General features: G+C 43.3%; 1 protein-coding gene across 1 annotated transcript in view; it reads right to left on the bottom strand.

The window, feature by feature from the left end:
- The window catches only part of LOC110493280 (copine-5), a 353,683-nt gene that overhangs the window by 10,542 nt on the left and 317,729 nt on the right, over positions 1 to 25,412 (bottom strand). The window contains exons 17-19 of the mRNA XM_036950811.2: positions 20,134 to 20,261; positions 17,818 to 17,920; positions 3,273 to 3,330 (exon numbers count right to left, since the gene is read on the bottom strand). Of these exons, the coding sequence (XP_036806706.1) occupies positions 3,273 to 3,330; positions 17,818 to 17,920; positions 20,134 to 20,261 (289 nt within the window). The remainder of the gene's footprint in view (positions 1 to 3,272; positions 3,331 to 17,817; positions 17,921 to 20,133; positions 20,262 to 25,412) is intronic.

Below are 25,412 nucleotides of genomic sequence, written 5' to 3'. Positions count from 1 at the left end.
AGAGGTTGTACATGTCAGTGAAGACACTTTCCAGCTGGTCAACTCATGTAGGTATTACAGACTCAGACAGGGAGAGGTTGTACATGTCAGTGAAGACACTTTCCAGCTGGTCAACTCATGTAGGTATTACAGACTCAGACAGGGAGAGGTTGTACATGTCTGACTACACGTATGTTTATTAATTGATCTCTTAATCACTTTATTTTCCTCTTTCTTACTGGCAAAACACAAACATGTTATTTTCTTAAACTCTTCAGATTCTACCTCCGACAGGAACCACATTCATGTTGAGATGACCTGTCTCAATTCTAATCTATTCTGCCTGACGATAGAGCATCTAATAATCCTCAGCCCGTTAATCAGAACTCTAATTGAAATTCATAAGAACTCCGATGAACCCAGCCAGTAGTCCTGACCACTTCAAACTACATTACACCAAAACACGCTCTACCCCATACTACGATACTTTTTCTCTCTCTCTCTCTCTCTCTCTCTCTCTCTCTCTCTCCTCTATTGAATCAAAATTAGTTGCTAATTGTCTTGCAGGTCATTCGTCTGGCTAATTGCTAGAAACGAGGGAGCAACACAACACCTGGCTACAAGACAGCACCTGGCTTCTGCATGTCTGAATTGTATAAATTTAATCAGTTAATCGTGGACTCACTCTCAATCAATTATCTTTCAGGGCAGGCTAATGGTAATGATGAGAACGTGGAGCGGCTGCAGAGTGCCTTCTGATTAGTTGTCTGAATGTATTAAAGGTCAGCGTCATACATTAAATAATATATCAGCAGATCTGGTTAAAGTTTAAACAATAAATATCAGCTAAAGGTTTAAACATTAAGTCTAAACAGGTCTTTATAACATTTTAGGTCCAGCACTCAGAGAACAGCAAATGTGATTATTAAGCAATAATACCAGGTAGTCATTTTTTTAATTGATATTATTATCGAAAACTACTACAACAACAGGTATTGTAAACTACAACGACAGGTATTGTAACCTACAACGACAGGTATTGTAAACTACAACGACAGGTATTGTAACCTACAACGACAGGTATTGTAACCTACAACGACAGGTATTGTAACCTACAACGACAGGTAATGTAACCTACAACGACAGGTATTGTAACCTACAACGACAGGTAATGTAAACTACAACGACAGGTATTGTAAACTACAACGACAGGTATTGTAAACTACAACGACAGGTATTGTAACCTACAACGACAGGTATTGTAACCTACAACGACAGGTATTGTAACCTACAACGACAGGTATTGTAACCTACAACGACAGGTATTGTAAACTACAACGACAGGTATTGTAAACTACAACGACAGGTATTGTAAACTACAACGACAAGTATTGTAAACTACAACGACAGGTATTGTAACCTACAACGACAGGTATTGTAACCTACAACGACAGGTATTGTAACCTACAACGACAGGTATTGTAACCTACAACGACAGGTATTGTAAACTACAACGACAGGTATTGTAAACTACAACGACAGGTATTGTAAACTACAACGACAGGTATTGTAAACTACAACGACAGGTATTGTAAACTACAACGACAGGTATTGTAACCTACAACGACAGGTATTGTAACCTACAACGACAGGTATTGTAAACTACAACGACAGGTATGTAAACTACAACGACAGGTATTGTAAACTACAATGACAGGTATTGTAAACTACAACAACAGGTATTGTAAACTACAACGACAGGTATTGTAAACTACAATGACAGGTATTTTAAACTACAATGACAGGTATTGTAACCTACAACGACAGGTATTGTAAACTACAACGACAGGTATTGTAACCTACAACGACAGGTATTGTAACCTACAACGACAGGTATTGTAACCTACAACGACAGGTATTGTAAACTACAACGACAGGTATTGTAAACTACAACGACAGGTATTGTAAACTACAACGACAGGTATTATAAACTACAACGACAGGTATTGTAAACTACAACGACAGGTATTGTAACCTACAACGACAGGTATTGTAACCTACAACGACAGGTATTGTAAACTACAACGACAGGTATTGTAACCTACAACGACAGGTATTGTAACCTACAACGACAGGTATTGTAACCTACAACGACAGGTATTGTAAACTACAACGACAGGTATTGTAAACTACAACGACAGGTATTGTAACCTACAACGACAGGTATTGTAAACTACAACGACAGGTATTGTAACCTACAATGACAGGTATTGTAAACTACAACGACAGGTATTATAAACTACAATGACAGGTATTGTAACCTACAACGACAGGTATTGTAAACTACAACGACAGGTATTGTAACCTACAACGACAGGTATTGTAACCTACAACGACAGGTATTGTAACCTACAACAACAGGTATTGTAAACTACAACGACAGGTATTGTAAACTACAACGACAGGTATTGTAAACTACAACGACAGGTATTGTAACCTACAACGACAGGTATTGTAACCTACAACGACAGGTATTGTAAACTACAACGACAGGTATTGTAAACTACAACGACAGGTATTGTAACCTACAACGACAGGTATTGTAAACTACAACGACAGGTATTGTAACCTACAATGACAGGTATTGTAAACTACAACGACAGGTATTATAAACTACAACGACAGGTATTGTAAACTACAACGACAGGTATTATAAACTACAACGACAGGTATTGTAAACTACAACGACAGGTATTGTAAACTACAACGACAGGTATTGTAACCTACAACGACAGGTATTGTAAACTACAACGACAGGTATTGTAAACTACAACGACAGGTATTGTAACCTACAACGACAGGTATTGTAACCTACAACGACAGGTATTGTAATCTACAACGACAGGTATTGTAAACTACAACGACAGGTAACCTGTAACCTACATCGACAGTTATTGTAAACTACAACGACAGGTATTGTAACCTACAACGACAGGTATTGTAAACTACAACGACAGGTATTGTAACCTACAACGACAGGTATTGTAAACTACAACGACAGGTAACCTGTAACCTGTAAGTGAAAAGGTTTCAGCTGCAGTATGTGTAGTAATGCTGTAATGATCATCTGTATCTCAGTTAGTAGATCATGACACAGGCGGGTTCTATTCCCGGGGCCAGCCGTACGTAAAATCAATACACTCATAACTGTAAGTTGCTATAGCATCTGTTACATGGCATATAATATAATTATATTAACAGCAATAATGTCAGGAAGTGATGTAGCTTCTTACCGTCAAACTCAGCCTGTCCCACTCCAACGATGATGATGGACATGGGCAGTTTAGCCCCCTGAGGAGAAGAACAGGAACACACCATTACATTATACATGCTCTGCTATAGGTACATCCCAGCTCTGCTATAGTACATCCCAGTTCTGCTATAGGTACATCCCAGTCCTGCTATAGGTACATCCCAGCTCTGCTATAGGTACATCCCAGCTCTGAACACAGGTACACAGGTACATCACAGCTCTGAACACAGGTACACAGGTACATCACAACTCTGAACACAGGTACACAGGTACATCACAGCTCTGAACACAGGTACACAGGTACACCACAGCTCTGAACACAGGTACACAGGTACATCACAGATCTGAACACAGGTACATCACAGCTCTGGTCACAGGTACATCACAGCTCTGATCACAGGTACATCACAGCTCTGAACACAGGTACATCACAGCTCTGAACACAGGTACACAGGTACATCACAGCTCTGAACCCAGGTACACAGGTACATCACAGCTCTGAACACAGGTACATCACAGCTCTGAACACAGGTACACAGGTACATCACAGCTCTGAACACAGGTACACAGGTACATCACAGATCTGAACACAGGGACATCACAGCTCTGAACACAGGTACACAGGTACATCACAGCTCTGAACACAGGTACATCACAGCTCTGAACACAGGTACACACGTACATCACAGCTCTGAACACAGGTACACACGTACATCACAGCTCTGATCACAGGTACACAGGTACTTCACAGATCTGATCACAGGTACATCACAGCTCTGAACACAGGTACATCACAGCTCTGAACACAGGTACATCACAGCTCTGAACACATACACAGTATATCTTTCTGTTTCTCTCTGTTTCTCTCTCTCCGTTTATCTCTCTCTCTCTCGCTCTCTCTCTGTTTCTTTCTCTTTCTGTTTCTCTCTCTCTCTTTCTGTTTCTTTCTCTCCCCTCTCCCTTTCCTCTCTCTCTTTCTGTTTCTTTCTCTCCCCTCTCCCTTTCCTCTCTCTCTTTCTGTTTCTTTCTCTCCCCTCTCCCTTTCCTCTCTCTCTTTCTGTTTCTTTCTCTCCCCTCTCCCTTTCCTCTCTCTCTTTCTGTTTCTTTCTCTCCCCTCTCATTTCCTCTCTCTCTTTCTGTTTCTTTTTCTCCCCTCTCCCTTTCCTCTCTCTCTTTCTCAACAATGGTCCTAAGCTAAATAAAGGCAGGAGGAATTGTCTCAGGAGCTTGCTAAATTGGATGACAAAACACCTGTCTCCCCATGAATCCTGAGCGGACGTTTAACACCTAATTCTCTTGTTCCTCTGGTGTTTTTAGAACCCAAATACAATTCTCCTGCTTGTCTCCCTGTCGTTGCCTTTATCTTCAAGAGACAGTGTGTGTGTGTGTGTGTGTGTGTGTGTGTTTAGTCAGTAAATTTAAGGCTGGTTATTCTCTGGACGGTAGTGATGAAACTCTCCTCATCCACTGACGAAACTGAACGCGTTCCCTGTGCAGAGAAGACAGCCTAAAGCCAATGTTATTACTAATGTGAGTTTGACAAAAGTGTGAGCATTTGTTGAAAATGTTTGGTACTTTCATTTGTCAAAAAAGGCATAACATAATATTCCAAAGCACAAAAGATAGCAAGATAAAATGAAGTAAAAAAACAACCACAGAAGCACTCCGACGTGTTGGGAGCATACATAGGATATACACAGAACACCTCCGTTTCCTAAGGCAGTGATAAAACCCTGGTAAAGTGTTGATTAGATAGGAGTTGGGAGACTGAAGATGCTTGTGAGGTAGGAGTGGAGAGATGGGGGGGAGGGGCCGATTCTCTATCACCACGGCAACCCATCCCACCAATCACCTTCCCAGCCACTCCTAAGACACGCCCTGCGGAGCAGGAACAGGAGATGGAGGAGTTGTTCCTAGACGCTGATCTTAGGAGACCATTAACCCTAATGTTTCAGTTTAAGGATGGGGTAGCTAATCTGAAATACTTGTTCATTATTTGTCACTAAATCATTTTTATGTTGAGTTTATTTCACAGGTCATGACTAACATATAGGACGAGCTTCTTCTGTTTCTGTCTTGTCCTTTCTGTTTTTAGCCCAAAATAGATAAATGACCCCAAAGTATCAGTGTTCAACAGAGCCCCTGTCACAGTCCTTGTCCTCCCACGTCCACACACACACACACACACACACACACACACACACACACACGCACTCATCAGTGCATCACATGTCAGCCAGAAATAACCCGTCTTCCATGTCCCATTTATGCCATCCCCTCTCATCATGCTGATTGACAGCTGAGTTCCACAGCCATGAGAAAACAAAAAACACACAGTCAATCTTCCCTAGTTACCATACCCTTACAAAAAGAAAAACATGAAAAAATGATCTGAAAAAAAAGACCGTGAAAGATTTATTTATTTATTTTTAAATCTTCAATCAGACACGTGTGAAGTTTCACATGTATATTTTTCACGTTTCTCCCTTGTGAAAAAAATGATCCCGACTTTTATTTCTCCACACGTTTATTTTTCACACGTATATTTGCAGCACTTCCAGCTCCATCAGGTTTCTCCTCCAGGGACCCCAAAGACGTTTTATAACTAACCAAGATAGTCCACAGCCTGTTGTTTCCAATGGGAGCAAATGAATCATAGTGGGCAGAACAAACAAGGAGGTGGTTAGAGGCAAGCACGAGCTAGCGAGATCCTATTGGTGCGTTTTAGCACGTATTTTCCTAGGGGAGGCAGGGTAGCCTAGTGGTTAGAGCGTTGGACTAGTAACTGAAAGGTTGCAAGTTCAAATCCCCGAGCTGTCGTCCTGCCTCTGAACCCACTGTTCCTAGGCCGTCATAGAAAATAGAAATTTGTTCTTAACTGACTTGCCTAGTTAAATAATAAAAATGTTCCGTTAGGGAACAACTACTCAATTTCCCCTTTGCACTCTTTCTAAACAATTACATTTTTTCAAACTTTGGCAAAGGGTAAAGTCTACAAAACATAGTCCTCTCTGTTCGTAACAGATTCTAGTTTTAGGAACAGAAAAATATATTGAGACTAAATCTTTCATCGATGAGAAAATTTGCAGTGAGTGGGAAATGCCAACCCGATGCCTGAGATTTATGCATTCGGGGAAACATCTGGTTCATTGTTCTACCTGTGCCGACCCTGCTTGGCTTCAGAGGCAAACCAGCAGTGGGAAGCAGGGTGCACAGTATGTTGTTCTACCTGTGCCGACCCTGCTTGGCTTCAGAGGCAAATCAGCAGTGGGAAGCTGGGTGCTACAGTATGTTGTTGGTATGAATGTGCCAAAACTTGCAACTTGAAAAAAGGCAGAGAAAGCAAAGGCCAGGGTAACATAACCAATGATAGCAAAGACCAGGGTAACATAACCAATGATAGCAAAGACCAGGGTAACATAACCAATGATAGCAAAGACCAGGGTAACATAACCAATGATAGTGACGACCAGGGTAACATAACCAATGATAACAAAGACCAGGGTAACATAACCAATGATAGTAAAGGCCAGGGTAACATAACCAATGATAGTGACGACCAGGGTAACATAACCAATGATAACAAAGACCAGGGTAACATAACCAATGATAGTAAAGGCCAGGGTAACATAACCAATGATAGTGACGACCAGGGTAACATAACCAATGATAGTAAAGACCAGGGTAACATAACCAATGATAGTAAAGACCAGGGTAACATAACCAATGATAGTGACGACCAGGGTAACATAACCAATGATAACAAAGACCAGGGTAACATAACCAATGATAGCAAAGACCAGGGTAACATAACCAATGATAGCAAAGACCAGGGTAACATAACCAATGATAGCAAAGACCAGGGTAACATAACCAATGATAGTAAAGACCAGGGTAACATAACCAATGATAGTGACGACCAGGGTAACATAACCAATGATAGTGACGACCAGGGTAACATAACCAATGATAGTGACGACCAGGGTAACATAACCAATGATAGTGACGACCAGGGTAACATAACCAATGATAACAAAGACCAGGGTAACATAACCAATGATAGCAAAGACCAGGGTAACATAACCAATGATAGTAAAGGCCAGGGTAACATAACCAATGATAGTGACGACCAGGGTAACATAACCAATGATAGCAAAGACCAGGGTAACATAACCAATGATAGTAAAGACCAGGGTAACATAACCAATGATAGTGACGACCAGGGTAACATAACCAATGATAGCAAAGACCAGGGTAACATAACCAATGATAGTAAAGACCAGGGTAACATAACCAATGATAGTAAAGGCCAGGGTAACATAACCATTGATAGTAAAGACCAGGGTAACATAACCAATGATAGGGACGACCAGGGTAACATAACCAATGATAGTGACGACCAGGGTAACATAACCAATGATAGGGAAAATTGCAGGAAGGCGGGTGCCATTTGATTTAAGCACGTTGTCCCCCCCCCCCCCCACACACACAATGTTTACAAATAATTTGTTCTCGGATTTCAAAATGATTTCCTTGCAATATTTTGTTTTCACTACCAATACTTCTTGGGGTTCATGTTTTGCTTTAAATATCATTATTTTTGTTTGCAATACTAAGATTGTTGCTTCATAATAACACGATTACTCTAGTACATGTGTTTAAAGACACAATCCTTAAATGGAAACATTAACAGTGTTTCCCTGCCACAGTTTCAGTAAAAAGCTGAGGGACGGGGTTGGAGAAATGCAACCACTCTTAAATCCATGGACTACGCTATGGATGCAAGGACTGACCATCCACGATATCAACATTCATGTTTTAACCATGTTTTCATTTACTTTGTTTACAAACATTGGAGTTAAACAATCTTATATTTTGGGGTTCTGATGGGTTTTGACAGTAGAGCTAATGAAGCATTCATACATAATATTCTCCATAAATCATTGGGTACACATCTTTCATTCATAAGTCCCAAAATGTAGGTATACCTAACAAAAATATGAACATAGAGTTGATCAGGCTGTTGATTGTGGCCTGTGGAATGTTGTCCCAGTCCTCTTCAATAGTTGTGCGAAGTTGCTGGATATTGGCGGGAACTGGAACACGCTGTCGTACACACTGATCCAGAGCATCCCAAACATGCTTAGTGGGTGACATGTCTGGTGAGTATGCAGACCATGGAAGAACTGGGACATATCCAGCTTCCAGGAATTGTGTACAGATCCTTGCGACATGGGGCCGTGCATTATCATGCTGAAACATGAGGTGATGGCGGTGGATGAATGGCACGACAATGGGCCTCAGGATCTCGTCACGGAATGTCTGTGCATTCAAATTGCTACCGATAAAAATGCAATTGTGTTCATTATCCGCTCATAACACATGGAACCAACACTTTAAATGTTGCGTTTATATTTCGGTTTCAGTGTAGCGTCTAAAGATGGGCCTTTTAACAGGCAGTGATTTTCATACAGCAGAACTATGGTGCCATTTGAATGAGTTCCATTAACTCCCCCGAAAACATTTTATTCTGTCCACTCTTCCACTAATGTCCTGCAAAATCGTTCCCTTGTGCCGCATTTGGGCGTTTTAGACGTAGTCACCTTAATTCCACAGGTGAATGTGAGATTTTCACGTTTAGTTTTCTGATTAAAAAACATGAACTTCAACCACGTTGCATTTTGGTCTGCCTCTCCTTCCCAGGACGAATCCCGTTACAACATGGGAAGTTTTTTTAAAATCATTTATTTATATAAACAAGGTCTCATTAGAATATGTCAAAACAAGTCATATGGAGAAGTTTCCACTAGAAACTAACAGGAACACATTTTATATATTAATGAAATATATGAATAGAGGAATGAAAGGGGGTTAAACTTCCGATATCGTGTATTCAGGCCAGGTTGAGTGATTTATCACCTGGCCAGGTAACCTGGGTCCACTCGGCTGCCGATTAACAATGTACGTGTTTTACTGATTTATTACACACACACACACACACACACACACACACACACACACACACACACACACACACACACACACACACACACACACACACACACACACACACACACACACACACACACACACACACACACACACACTCATCTCATTAAATATTTATGTTGGGTTTACAGCTCTACTATCCTGGACCAGCCCCATGTTTAATGGGAAGCCTCTGGGACAAAACCAAGCGCTGCTATAATTAAACACACCAAAGGATATGTGTGTGTGTGTGTGTGTGTGTGTGTGTGGGGCGGGGGTTGTGGTTGGGCTGAAAATGTCTCAGATGAATTCAACTACCACAGTATACCAACAGAAGAGTAGAAACGCTAGGTACGTTTTTTGTTTTTACATGAAACTTTAATATGATTGAGAAGCCTGTTTTAGTATCCTTTCTATCACTCCCCCCTCGCTCCCCCTCGCTCCCCTCGCTCCCCCCCTCGCTCCCCTCTCTCTCCCCTCGCTACCCTCTCCCCCCTCGCTCCCCCTCGCTCCCCTCTCTCTCCCCTCGCTACCCTCTCCCCCCTCGCTCCCCCTCGCTCCCCTCTCTCTCCCCTCGCTCCCCTCAACCCCCTCGCTCCCCCTCGCTCCCCTCGCTCCCCCCCTCGCTCCCCTCTCTCTCCCCTCGCACCCCTCTCCCCCCCCTCGCTCCCCCTCGCTCCCCTCGCTCCCCCCCTCGCTCCCCTCTCTCTCCCCTCGCACCCCTCTCCCCCCGTCGCTCCCCCTCACTCCCCTCTCTCTCCCCTCGCTCCCCTCTCCCCCCCTCGCTCCCCTCGCTCCCCTCTAAGTGACTGAATGAAAGGATTAAACACTGTCTGTTGAACCTATCAATTAAAAACACTAAACCTGACAGTATCTTTAATTAAAGATAGGTAGGCTACCATGGTAGGTAGAGGTGAGGAGGAAACTGACACTATCATTGTCTGAATTAAAGGGAGGCCTGAATTAAAGGGAGTTCTAATATTAAAGGGAGTTCTTAATTAAAGGGAGGTCTGAATTAAAGGGAGGTATGAATTAAAGGGAGGTCTGAAATAAAGGGAGGTCTGAATTAAAGGGATCTCTGAATTAAAGGGAGGTCTGAAATAAAGGGAGGTCTGAATTAAAGGGAGGCCTGAATTAAAGGAAGGCCTGAATTAAAGGAATCTCTGAATTAATTTGAGGTCTGAATTAAAGGAATCTCTGAATTAAAGGGAGGTCTGAATTAAAGGGAGGCCTGAATTAAAGGGATCTCTGAATTAAAGGGATCTCTGAATTAAAGGAATCTCTGAATTAAAGGAATCTCTGAATTAAAGGGATCTCTGAATTAAAGGGAGGTCTGAATTAAAGGAATCTCTGAATTAAAGGGAGGTCTGAATTAAAGGAATCTCTGAATTAAAAGGAGGTCTGAATTAAAGGGAGTTCTGAATTAAAGGGAGGTCTGAATTAAAGGGATCTCTGTATTAAAGGGAGGTCTGAATTAAAGGGAGGTCTGAATTACAGGGAGGTCTGAATTACAGGGAGGTCTGAATTAAAGGGAGTTCTGAATTAAAGGGAGGTCTGAATTACAGGGAGGTCTGAATTACAGGGAGGTCTGAATTAAAGGGAGGTCTGAATTACAGGGAGGTCTGAATTACAGGGAGGTCTGAATTAAAGGGAGTTCTGAATTAAAGGGAGGTCTGAATTACAGGGAGGTCTGAATTACAGGGAGGTCTGAATTAAAGGGAGTTCTGAATTAAAGGGAGGTCTGAATTAAAGGGATCTCTGAATTAAAGGGAGGTCTGAATTAAAGGGAGGTCTGAATTAAAGGGAGTTCTGAATTAAAGGGAGGTCTGAATTAAAGGAATCTCTGAATTAAAAGGAGGTCTGAATTAAAGGGAGTTCTGAATTAAAGGGAGGTCTGAATTAAAGGGAGTTCTGAATTAAAGGGAGGTCTGAATTAAAGGGAGGTCTGAATTAAAGGGATCTCTGAATTAAAGGGAGGTCTGAATTAAAGGGAGGTCTGAATTAAAGGGAGGTCTGAATTAAAGGGAGGTCTGAATTAAAGGGATCTCTGAATTAAAGGGAATTAAGTTGGCCCAACGTGTCTCAGAGCAGGAGCACCGATCTCCTAGTCTTGTCCCCCTGTCCATGTAATCTTATTCGTTATAATCTAAAATAACAAACAGGTCCCATCACCACTCCTAACCTAAGACTACAGAGGCACAGGCCTTCTTGTGAGGCACAGTGGGGCTTTGGGGAGTTAAATGGAAGTTGGTGAAAGGACAGGAAGTAATGTCATAGTAAATTAAGTCATCTGCCACTCAGGTACTCTGAGATCACTGTAACAGAATGGAAGCATGGGGCTGTCTGACTGATGAGTCCTGTTTGTGTCAAGCTCATTCAGGGACCACATACGTGTGTGTGTGTGTGTGTGTGTGTGTGTGTGTGTGTGTGTGTGTGTGTGTGTGTGTGTGTGTCAGAGCCTAAGAAGACGTTCACGCCCACGCCTGATTCTGTGACTCATCAATAACTTCCCTCACAAGTCGTCAATTATGTCCTGTGATGTCCCACTGACAGAGACAAGAGGCCTCCCCAGGCTCTGACATATGAAGACATTAGACCTAGTGCATCAGGCTAATTTTGAGGGCTTCACTCTAGAACTGACCTTTGAGAACCACAGCTTGCACACATCGTTCTGAGAACCACAGCTTGATACCCCAGCTTGCACACAACGTTCTGAGAACCACAGCTTGATACCCCAGCTAGCACACAACGTTTTGAGAACCACAGCTTGATACCCCAGCTAACACACAATGTTCTGAGAACCACAGTTTGATAATCCAACTAGCACACAATGTTCTGAGAACCACAGCTTGATACCCCAGCTAGAACACAACCTTATGAGAACCACAGTTTGATACCCCAGCTAGCACACAACATTCTGAGAACCACAGCTTGATACCTCAACTAGCACACACAATTCTGAGAACCACAGCGTGGTACCCCAGCTAGCACATATCGTTCTTAGAACCACAGTGTGATACCAAAGTGGCAATTGAATATTTGAATCGAGTTTAAACCTAAAGGCTGTCACTATAGTTACTGTAGTCATGACAACATCTATAACATGGAAGACATTGAAGTTACATGACACAATCTAACCAATCTAATTAAGTCTGGGATGTAATCCAAACTCTCTCCATATACATTGTGGGTCTGACCTGGAGTAGCCTACAGGACAGATCTACAGGGGGAACTGTCTGGTCTTGACGGATGAACGCTGCCTTAAACAGGTGAGAATCAGAGGGAAACCAATACTGAGAAAACTACACCTCAAAACACCAGCAGGCGGTCACAGACTGAGAGAAACAATGTGCTAGACACTGAAACTAATCTCTATGGCAGGGGTGTCAAACTCATTTTTCCCCGCATGCCACATTCGGTCTTCACGAGGTCTGTAGTGCCGCACTGAAAAAACACCTGAAACCACCCGCGGGCCACATTGAATCAGCTCGTGGGCTGTATGTTTGACACCCCTGCTCTCTATTAAAGTCATGTTTTTAAACCTCCTGAGGAAGTGTGAGAGACAGAAACAACATTCAAGTGATGTTGGCAGTAGGCCCCCCCCAGACATTATTTTTTTTTGTTTAACCCTAAACTGGCACACCTGATTCAATTAGTCAACTAATCATCAAGCATTTGACTAATTGAATCAGTTTAAAGTTAAACAAAACAAAAAATGCCTGGGGGGCCCATGGAGAGGGTTGGGAAACCTTTCTGTAGGGTGTTGAGGGGGCAGACATAGAATCATGTATGACACAATGAATCACTGAGTGGAGAAAGAAATGTCAACATGTCTGATTTGCTAGGGGCCTTGAAATGACATGTTTAACCATGACATGAATCAGAGCAAACCAGAACAAATAAAAGATGGGAGGTAGGGAGAGAGCGACAGAGAGAGGGAGGGAAAGAGAGAGAGAGAAACAGAGAGAGAGAGAGAGAGAGACAGAGAGAGGGAGGGAAAGAGGGAGAGAGAAACACATAGAGAGACAGAGAGAGGGAGAGAAAGAGGACGAGAGAAACACAGAGAGACAGAGAGAGAGAGACAGAGAGAGGGAGGGAAAGAGGGAGAGAGAAACAGAGAGAGAGACAGAGAGAGGGAGGGAAAGAGGGAGAGAGAAACTCAGAGAGACAGAGAGAGAGAGAGAGAGAGAGAGGGAGCGAAAGAGAGACACAGAGAGAGAGCGAGAGAGACAGAAAGAGGGAGGGAAAGAGGAAGAGAGAAACACAGAGAGTCAGAGAGAGAGAGACAGAGAGAGGGAGACAGAGAGAGGGAGGGAAAGAGGGAGAGAGAAACAGAGAGAGAGACAGAGAGAGGGAGGGAAAGAGGGAGAGAGAAACTCAGAGAGACAGAGAGAGAGAGAGAGAGAGAGAGAGAGGGAGCGAAAGAGAGACACAGAGAGAGAGCGAGAGAGACAGAGAGAGGGAGGGAAAGAGGAAGAGAGAAACACAGAGTCAGAGAGAGAGAGACAGAGAGAGGGAGGGAAAGAGAGACAGAGAGAGAGAGAGAGAAAGAGGAAGAGAGAAACACAGAGAGACAGAGACAGAGAGAGAGAGACAGAGAGAGGGAGGGAAAGAGGGAGAGAGAAACAGAGAGACAGAGAGAGAGCGAGAGAGAGAGAGGGAGGGAAAGAGAGACACAGAGAGAGAGCGAGAGAGAGGGAGGGGAAAGAGGGAGAGAGAAACAGAGAGACAGAGAGAGGGAGAGAAAGAGGGAGAGAGAAACACAGAGAGACAGAGAGAGAGAGACAGAGAGAGGGAGGGAAAGAGGGAGAGAGAAACACAGAGAGACAGAGAGAGAGAGAGGGAGGGAAAGAGAGACAGAGAGAGAGCGAGAGAGACAGAGAGAGGGAGGGAAAGAGAGAAAGAGAGAGAGAGAGAGAGAGAGAGAGAGAGAGAGAGGGAGAGAGAGAGAGAGAAAACAATAACCAAAGGAAAGAGTGAAAGTGGAGAGTGAAATAATAATGATAATGCTAATAATAATAATACATAATAATAATGATATTGATAATAATAATAATGATGATAATATTAATAATGATAATAATATTACTACTAATAATAGTAATGATAATAATAATAATGATAATAATGATAATAATAATGATAATAACTGTCACGTCCTGACAATAGAAAGCCCTTGTTTCTCTATGGTGTCGTAGGTCAGGGCGTGACTAGGGTGTATTCTAGTTTAATATTTGTATGTTGTGTTCTAGTTTATATTTTCTATGTTGGTGTTTTTGTATGATTCCCAAATAGAGGCAGCTGGTAATCGTTGTCTCTAATTGGGGATCATATTTAAGTAGCTATTTTTCCCACCTGTGTTTGTGGGATATTGTTTTGTGTTTGTGATTGTGCACCACGTAGTCACGTTTCGTTGTTCGTTTATTGATTTATTGTGTTTTGCTTTAAGTTTCACTTTGAAATAAATATGTGGAACTCAATATCCTCTGCGCCTTGGTCCCGTTCTTACGACAACTCTGACAGAATATCCCAAGCAGCGTGAAAATGAGGTAAGGAAGTTTTGGACTTGGGAGGACATGAGAGGACACGAGACCCTTCCTTGGCGGGAGTCACCAAGGAGCATGGAAGGACTGCGACGGAAACAGAAACCACAATATTTTTTGGGGGGGTGGGAAACATGGAGCTTGCAGTCGAGCAGCGGAGAGTGCCAGAGCCTGTATGGGAGTCGGAGGAGGAATTTGATGAAAGATTCCGGAGAGAGGTGGTAGCGATGAGAATGCTGCCGTACAGGCGTGTTGAAGAGCGTGACACCAGTCCGGTGCCATCTGCACCGGTTTCACGCAACTGGCCTCCAGTGCGCCTTCCCAGTCCGGTACGTTCTGTGTCAGCTTCCCGCACTCGCCCTGAAGGACGTGTCACCAGTCCGGTGCAACCTGTACCGGCCCCACACATCAGGCCTCCAGCGCCCCTCCCCGGTCCGGTGGGTCCTGTGCCAGCTCCCCGCACTCGCACTGAAGTGTGTGTCACTAGTCCGGTGCCACTTGTACCGTCTCCACACACTCGGTCTCCAGTGTACATTCACAGTCCAGAGCTTCCGATGATGGTTCACAGCCCAGAGATTCTGGCGACGGTCCACAGTCCGGAACCTCCTGCGACGGTCCACAGTCCGGAACCTCCTGCGATGGTCCACAGTCCGGAACCTCCTGCGAGGGTCCACAGTCCGGAACCTCCTGCGACGGTCCACAGTGCGGAACCTCCTGCGACGGTCCACAGTGCGGAACCTCCTGCGACGGTCCACACTGCGGAACCTCCAGCGACGGTCAACGGTCCGGAACGTCCTGCGACCGTCCACAGTCCGGAATCTCCTGCAACGGTCAACAGTGCGGAACCTTCCAGCGACGGTCAACGGTCCGGAAAATCCAGCGTGGGTCAACGGTCAGGAGCTTCCAGGCACAGTGTCCAGTCCAGCTCCAAGGCAGAAGCCTCCCTCTGTGCCGGTGCCAAGTCCAGGCACGGCATCCAGTCCCGCTCCAAGGCCGGAGCCTTCCTCTGCGCCGGTGCCCAGTCCAGGCATGGTATCCAGTCCCGCTCCAAGGCCGGAGCCTTCCTCTGCACCGGTGCCAAGTCCAGGCACGGCATCCAGTCCTGCTCCAAGGCCGTAGCCTTCCTCTGCGCCGGTGCCCAGTCCAGGCACGGCGTTCAGCCCTGCGCGATGGCCGGATCCGGGGTCTGGGGAGGGGGGCTTGCGGCCGGAGTCCGCACCTTTGGGGGGGAGGGGTACTGTCACGTCCTGACCATAGAGAGCCCTTGTTTCTCTATGGTGTAGTAGGTCAGGGCGTGACTAGGGTGTATTCTAGTTTAATATTTCTATGTTGTGTTCTAGTTTATATTTTTCTATGTTGGTATTTTTGTATGATTCCCAATTAGAGGCAGCTGGTAATCGTTGTCTCTAATTGGGGATCATATTTAAGTAGCTATTTTTCACAGCTTTGTTTGTGGGATATTGTTTTGTGCATGTGCACCACTTAGTCACGTTTCGTTGTTCGTTTATTGATTTATTGTGTTTTGCTTTAAGTTTCACTTTGAAATAAATATGTGGAACTCAACATCCGCTTCGCCTTGGTCCCGTTCTTACGACAATCCTGACAATAACAATAATGATAATAATAATGATAATAATAATAATGATACTAATAATGATAATAATGATAATAATGATAATAATGATAATGATAATAATAATAATGTTAATAATACTAATTATAATAATACTAATGATAATAATGATAGTAATAATAATAACAATAATGATAATAATAATAATAATAATGTTAATTATAATACTGTTAATAATTATAATAATATTAATAATGTTAATAATAATGATAATAATAATAATAATAATGTTAATTATAATAATGTTAATAATAATAATAATGATTGTAATAATAATGATACTAATAATGATAATAATAATGATAACAATACTAATAATAAGAATGATAATAATACAAATTATAATAATAATGTTAATAATACTGTTGATAATAATGACAATAATGTTAATAATACTGTTAATAATAATAATAATGCTAATAATAATAATGTTAATAATAATGATAATAATGTTAATAATAATGATAATAATGTTAATAATAATGATAATAATGTTAATAATAATGATAATAATAGTAATAATAATGACAATAACGATAATGATAATAATGATAATAATAATTAAATAATGATAACACTAATGATGATGATAATAATGCTAGTAATAATGAATTGAAAGGGCATTGCTGTGCCTTGGAGCATCATTGTGTTGCCTGAGTGACAGGTTCAACCTGCTGTCCCAGCTCTGTTCTGAATAGTACATGGCATGGGCCTCCGCATGCACACACAAACACACACACACAAGCACCATCCAGTCTGGCTCTCTGAACTGAAGAAGACCGTTGAAGCATTTCTACTTCAGACTCCTACTTCAGAGAAAACACAGTATGAACAGTATAAACAGTATGATGTTACCCCAAAATTAACCCTAAACCATTATCCCAAATTAACCCAAATGAACATAATCCCAAAATTAAGGCTAAACCTAACCCAAAATGAACCCTAACCCCAAAACAGACTCCATCACCACCAAAAGAGCAGGAGTGACAGCAGTAGAAGAGGGGGTAGTAGTCAGCAGGGGAGCAGGCAGAGGAGTTGCAGTCAGTCAGTGAGGTCATGCAAGATAGAGCAGCAGGCAAGATCTTAAAAGGAAGGTGTGGCTGTTCTAACGGTTTGACTAACAGTCGCAAATTCCCTTTAAATCCAGTCTGCTGGAGGTCTGGCCGAGTCCAGGCAGATGAGAAGACTCTTCTCTCTCTTCACAGGGAGATTCATATTTGACTATTTTCCATCTCTCTGCCTTGCTCGTTCTTTCCTTCATTCTCTCCCAACATTCTCTCTCTCTCTCTCTCTCTCTCTCTCTCTCTCTCTCTCTCTCTCGCTCTCTCTCTCTCGCTCTCTCTCTCTCTCTCTAAACTCACGTTGACGATGGCCTCCTTGGTCTGAGCCATGTCTGATATGACACCATCTGTAATGATGAGGAGGATGAAGTACTGGGACCCGTCCTGAACCGCTGCAGCATACCTGTAGCAGGGGAAAACACGCACGCACGCACGCACACACACACACACACACACACACACACACACACACACACACACACACACACACACACACACACACACACACACACACACACACACACACACACACACACACACACACACACACACACACACACACACACACACACCCACACACACACCCCCCCCCCCCCACACACACACACACACCCACACACACACACACACACACACACACACACACACACACACAGTTTATGAGTAAAAAGGAAACAAACCCTGAACTAAACTGAAAGTCTGTGTGAAAGGGTTGAATGTCATTCTTTATCTGTGCCATGTATTCCCTGTAAATCCTCTCCTCTCCTCTCCTCTCCTCTCCTCTCCTCTCCTCTCCTCTCCTCTCCTCTCCTCTCCTCTCCTCTCCTCTCCTCTCCTCTCATCTCATCTCCTCTCCTCCCTTCTCCTCTCCACTCCACTCCTCTCCTCTCCCTCTACCATTTCAATGTCTATTAAATAAGACTATTAAATGAAATGATTATACTCTGATATCGTTCTGCAGATTGATAACATTCATAATATTCATTATCATACTTCAAAGAAGACTTTGACCTCAAACAACGCAGGATATGAAGCCGGACTACGCTGTGCAATTTAGTGATTAATTGGTTCATTGGTTTCCCCTGGCTAGAGTCCTATTCACCCTTTCAGCCCAGCTCCATTCACATGGTAATGACTGGAGGACTGAGACTGACTGGGACTGACTGGGACTGGAACTGGGACTGAGACTGGGACTGGGACTGAGACTGAGACTGACTGAGACTAAGATGGACTGGGACTGACACTGGGATGAACTGGGACTGAGTGGGACTGGGACTGACTGGGACTGGGACTGGGACTGAGACTGACACTAGGATGGACTGGGACGGACTGGGACTGACTGGGACTGGGACTGACTGAGACTGGGACTGGACTGAGACTGAGACTCACTGAGCTTGGGATGGACTGGGACTGGGATGGACTGGGACTGACTGGGACTGGGACTGACTGGGACTGGCTGAGACTGGGACTGACTGAGACTGGGACTGACTGGGACTGACTGGGACTGAGACTGGGACTGACTGGAATTGACTGGGACTGGGACTGACTCATATTGAGACTGGGACTGGGACTGACTGGGACCGGGACTGAGACTGGGACTGACTCATACTGGGACTGGGACTGACTGGGACTGGGACTGAGACTGGGACTGACTCATACTGGGACTGAGACTGACTGGGACTGACTGGGACTGGGACTGACTCATATTGAGACTGGGACTGGGATGGACTGGGACTGACTGGGACTGGGACTGACCTGAGACAGACTGACCGGGATTGACTGCGACTGAGACTGACTGGGACTGGGACTGGGACTGGGACTGACTGGGACTGAGACTGACTGGGACTGAATGGGACTGACTCATATTGAGACTGGGACTGGGATTGACTGGGACTGGGACTGGCTGGGACTGACTGTGACTGGAGGAGTGTGACTGGAGGAGTGTGACTGGAGGACTGTGACTGGGACTGTGACTGGAGGAGTGTGACTGGAGGAGTGTGACTGGGACTGTGACTGGAGGACTGTGACTGGAGGAGTGTGACTGGAGGAGTGTGACTGGGACTGTGACTGGAGGAATGTGACTGGGACTGTGACTGGAAGAGTGTGACTGGAGGAGTGTGACTGGGACTGTGACTGGAGGAGTGTGACTGGAGGAGTGTGACTGTGACTGTGACTGGAGGAATATGACTGGGACTTGGACTGGAGCGTGTGCGTGTGTGTATGGGTGTGAGCGTGTGTGCGTGTGTGTGTGAGCGTGTGAGCGTGTGTGCGTAGGAGCGTGTGTGCGTGTGTGCGTGTGAGCGTGTGTGCGTGTGTGCGTGTGTGTATGTGTGTGAGCGTGTGTGCGTGTGTGTGTGAGCGTGTGAGCGTGTGAGCGTGTGAGCGTGTGTGTGTGTGTGTGTGTGAGTGTGTGAGCGTGTGTGTGTGTGTGTGTGTGTGAGCGTGTGAGCGTGTGTGTGTGTGTGTGTGAGCGTGTGAGCGTGTGAGCGTGTGAGCGTGTGAGCGCGTGTGTGTGTGTGTGTGTGTGAGTGTGTGAGCGTGTGTGTGTGTGTGTGTGTGTGTGAGCGTGTGAGCGTGTGTGTGTGTGTGTGAGCGTGTGAGCGTGCGTGACGTTACCTGGCCACATGGTTGACTACAGGGGCGAAGTTGGTTGGTCCGTAGAGCTGAACAGTCTTCAGACTCTCGTGGTAGGCCTCCAGGATGCCGTCTATACCATTACAGTAAGGGTTCTCTATGTTACCGTTCTGGAGAGGAGAAACAATCAACAGTGGAGTTGATTCATAATAGGGAAGGAGGTGGGGGCCGCAGTGGCTCGCTGGTCACATCCATGCCCACACATGCAGTCTGAGCCGACCCTAGCCTTTAGGGGGCTCTAAGTGACATTTTAACAGCCCCCCTCTTGACAGAAGAGAGCACAAAATTATGTTTTAGAGCAGGGTTTATCAACTAGGTTTGGTCTCGGTCCAAATTTTCTCTGAGCTAATAGTCGGTGGGCCAGAGCATAATTAGTATATAATATTAGCACAGTTAATTGACCCCACACTACAAATTGAACAGCATGTTTAACACATCCGATTAGTACATAATAAATTCAGTGACAATAACATAATAATTGCGAAGGGATTACGCTCATACAATCACAAATGTCTCTATTCAATTATTATTTTCTCTATGCGTTGATTGGTGGCTAAAAACAGGTCTACGTAGTCTACTGTAGACTACACTACTTTAACGTCAACATTCCTTCACAATAATTAGCTTGATAGCAAGAGAAAATCCGCTCTCAAAACATACCACAAGAAAGGTAGATAATGAAAATTGAAGTTTCAGGGAAGAATGTACAGAGAGATATGCATTCATCTTACCATATTTTCCCAATGCCAAGCCAGTGTGTCTTATTTGCAATGAAAAGGTCATTGTTTACAAAGAATTCAATCTAAGACTTCATTATGAATCTGAGCATAGAACTTTCAAAGTGGCCTTCCTGACCCAGAGACCCGACACAGAATCATCGAAGAGTTAACTGCAAGCTACACACAGCTTTTTTAGGGCTGGCATATTCTGTCACTTAAACTGGTTAAATCTGCAGTTACAAGGAAGAGGGAAAACAGTTGTGGACATGGTGGAGAAACCTAAGGCCTTTACTAGGAAGCTTGAGTGGTTGGATGCAGCAATTCAAACTGAGCTGATTGAATACCAGACATCAGGAGTGCCGAGTCCTTGTATGCGTGTTGGGTGGCTCAGATGAATACAGCACTGTAAATAAACATGCATTGTATGTGCTAACAGTGTTTGGATCCACTTACACGTACGTGCAAGTCCTGATTTTCCTCTATAAACTAGGAACCGGCATTCACATAAGTCAGAGGACTGCCTCGAGGACCCGTCTCACCCGACATCCACAAGGTCATGTCTGAGGGGATGTGCAACCTCTCCTATTGATTGAGTAACTTAGTGGCCTCATATGACTGTATTTAGTAAATACTATCATTATTGTGAGTGCTTCTCCAGGGATATTTAGGTCTCAAGCTGGCAGTATTTTCTGTTTGTTCTGTTAGAGGAACAGGCTATCACGACACAAACATTCAGACACAGACATCGCCTGTTTATTCTTTAAATGATTGTTTCATGTAGGATACTACATTCTTGGCCAGTTGCAGTTGTAAGTAGGTCTAATAAAAAATAAAACACTTCTATTAGGCCATTTTCTTTTCTAGTGAAAGATGCTGTTAAGCCACATAGCCTACCTCAGAAGTTAAGTTATTTTATATGGGTCTTGGTTCAGAAATAATCAACTCCAATTAAGCCCTCTTGTTGTTTGTGAAGTCAAATTAAAATGAAGATTATTGTTGAAATGAATTACTCGACTGGTGTAGGTTTTCTCCATCTGTTGCTGTGCAACAAGCTCCCGAGTGGCGCAGCGGTCTAAGGAACTGCATCTCCGTGCAAGAGGAGTCACTACAGTCCCTGGTTCGAATCCAGTCTGCATCACATCTGGCCGTGATTGGGAGTCCCATAGGGCAGTGCACAATTGGCCCAGCGTCGTCTGGGTTTTACCGGGGTAGGCTGTCATTGTAAATATAAAAAGTTTCATTGTAAGATAGCCATAGCCAGCTAGGTAACATAGCATCCCTCTCTGTTTGAGCTGGGTGAGTGAGCTAAACTGGATAGCAGCACAGAACAAACATATATGAAGTGTCGATCCCATGTTTCATGAGCGGAAATGTTCCATATGTATTTCCCTGTTGGTGAGCATTTGTCCTTTGCAAAGAAAATCTCTCCGCCTGACAGGTGTGGCATAAGAAGCTGATTAAACGGCATGATCATTACACAGGTGCACCTTGTGCCGGGGACAATAAAAGGCCACTCTAAAATGTGCAGTTTTGTCACATAACACAATGCTCCAGGCGTCTCAAGTTTTGAGGGAGTGTGCAATTGGCAAGCTGACTGCAAGAATGTCCACCAGAGCTGTTGCCAGATAATTGAAGTTTAATTACTCTACCATAAGCCGCCTCCAACATCGTTTTAGAGAGTTTGGCAGTACGTCTATCCAGCATCACAACCGCAGACCATGTGTATGGTGTCATGTGGGCGAGTGGTTTGCTGATGTCAACATTGTGAACAGAGTGGTGGTGGAACATGGTGGCGGTGGGGTTATGGTATGGGCATGCATAAACTATGGACAACCAATACAATTGCATTTTATCGATGGCAATTTGAATGCACAGAAATACCGTGATAAGATCCTGAAGCCTATTGTGAGGCCCATTTATTTTAAGTTATCTGGGATTTTTTTAAATGCATTCCCTGTCATGTGAAATCCATAGATTAGGGCCTGATGATCATTATTATTTTTTTCAATTGTTTTAACCTTTATTTAACTAGGCAAGTCAGTTAAGAACACATTCTTATTTACAATGACGGCCTAGGAACAGTGGGTTGACTACTGTTCAGTCGTGTGGTCAGGTGCCACAAAAATGGACTTAGGAAAATGATAATTGGCTCGGAACAGGGCAGCACGGCTGGACCTCAAATGTACACAGGGAGCTAACATTAATAATATGCATGTCAATCTCTCCTGGCTGAAAGTGGAGAAGAGATTGACTTCATCACTACTTTATGAGAGGTATTGACAGCTCGGACACCCATGCATACCCCACAAGACATGTCACAAGAGATCTCTTCACAGTCCCCAAGTCCAGAACAGACTATGAGAGGTGCACAGTACCATGACTATTCCACATCAGGTAACTGATGCAGCAGTAGAATCAGATTTAAAAACAGATACAAATACACCTTATGGAACAGCAGGTACTGTGACGAGACACACACACAGGTACATACGCACACAAACGCTAGCATTCTAAACACACGTACGTTGAAATAACGTAGTATGGTGGTATTATACATTTTGTACTGTAGATGTGTAGTGGTGTAATAATGTTATATGATCTACTGTTTTATCTTTTGTTTTATGTGTGATGTAAGTGCCTTAATGTGTTTGGACCCCAGGAAGAGTAGCTGCTGACTTGGCAACAGCTAATGGGGATCCCTAATAATTACACATACAAACTTTTGTTCAGTATAAGCATCTCTCTAGCTCTCTCTTGCTTCTCCTTCATTTTTTGAAGAAATTAATTTGTTCAAAACTGTTTAACTATTGTCTTTGTCTCTCTTTGAGTGAACTAATCACCACATTTTATGCAGCGCTAGCTAGCAGTGCTAGCGCCTCCGCCGAGGAGCCTCCACTTAATTCTACACATTTTGTCATAGAGTGGGGAGAAATGGGGAGTGGGGAGAAATGTTTGCAGTTTCTGAGTGAGAGTGAAGGTAATTTGACCGTGATTACTACAGTTTTAGATAGCTGGCTGCTAGACTAACACGTTTTACCCGACGTGGGCTAATTGAGTGACTACCAGTGACTGACACATCAAGAGAAAAACTGCTGTTGCACAACCACATTTTGAAAATGGCACCTGGTGTATTTGAACTCTTAACAGTAAGTTGAGACCCCAACTGAGTTCCTACATTTTTTTGTTTATAAAAACAACGTTGCCCATCCCTAATCTACACCATTACAGTAGGTATTGTCTATGTTGTCGTTCTAGAGAGGAGAAACAATCAACATGGTCAAATCTCTTGTATTTAGTTAATCAATATCTTCTTTCTGGAGTGGACATCATTAGCTGAATGTGGTAAGTAAAAATCATATAAAATAAAATGTTATTGGTCACATACACATGTTCAGCAGATGTTGTTGGTCACATACACATGGTTAGCAGATGTTAATGCGAGTGTAGAAAAATGCTTGTGCTTCTAGTTCCGACAGTGCAGTAATATCTAACAAGTAATCTAACAATTCCATAACAACTACCTTATATACACAAATCTAACAAGTAATCTAGCATTTCCTCAACAACTACCTAATACACACAAATCTAAAGGGATGTAGTAAGAATATGTACATATAAATATATGGATGAGTGATATAGTCAAGATGCAATAGATGGTATAAAATACAGTACATACATATGAGATGACTAATGTAAGATATGTAAACATTATTAAAGGGGTATTATTTAACGTGTCTAGTGATCCATTCATTAAAGTCCATTTAAGTTCAGTCTATTTCAGTTGAGTCCAGTTTAGTTCAGTTCAGTCTATTTCAGTTTAGTCCAGTTTAGTTCAGTTCAGTCTATTTCAGTTTAGTCCAGCTTAGTTCAGTTCAGTCTATTTCAGTTTAGTCCAGCTTAGTTCAGTTCAGTCCATTTCAGTTTAGTCCAGCTTAGTTCAGTTCAGTCTATTTCAGTTTAGTCCAGTTTAGTTCAGTTCAGTCTATTTCAGTTTAGTCCAGCTTAGTTCAGTTCAGTCTATTTCAGTTTAGTCCAGTTTAGTTTAGTTCAGTCTATTTCAGTTTAGTCCAGCTTAGTTCAGTTCAGTCCATTTCAGTTTAGTCCAGTTTAGTTCAGTTCAGTCTATTTCAGTTTAGTCCAGCTTAGTTCAGTTCAGTCTATTTCAGTTTAGTCCAGTTTAGTTCAGTTCAGTCTATTTCAGTTGAGTCCAGTTTAGTTCAGTTCAGTCTATTTCAGTTTAGTCCAGTTTAGTTTAGTTCAGTCTATTTCAGTTTAGTCCAGCTTAGTTCAGTTCAGTCTATTTCAGTTTAGTCCAGCTTAGTTCAGTTCAGTATATTTCAGTTTAGTCCAGCTTAGTTCAGTTCAGTCTATTTCAGTTTAGTCCAGTTTAGTTCAGTTCAGTCTATTTCAGTTTAGTCCAGTTTAGTTCAGTTCAGTCTATTTCAGTTTAGTCCAGCTTAGTTCAGTTCAGTCCATTTCAGTTTAGTCCAGTTTAGTTTAGTTCAGTCTATTTCAGTTTAGTCCAGCTTAGTTCAGTTCAGT

The sequence above is a fragment of the Oncorhynchus mykiss genome, chromosome 17 (assembly GCF_057628025.1).
Source record: "Oncorhynchus mykiss isolate SJ-2025 chromosome 17, ASM5762802v1, whole genome shotgun sequence".
Classification (NCBI taxonomy): domain Eukaryota; kingdom Metazoa; phylum Chordata; class Actinopteri; order Salmoniformes; family Salmonidae; genus Oncorhynchus; species Oncorhynchus mykiss.
The sequence above is the reverse complement of the archived record's forward strand: the minus strand, read 5'-3'. Positions and strand labels throughout refer to the sequence as shown.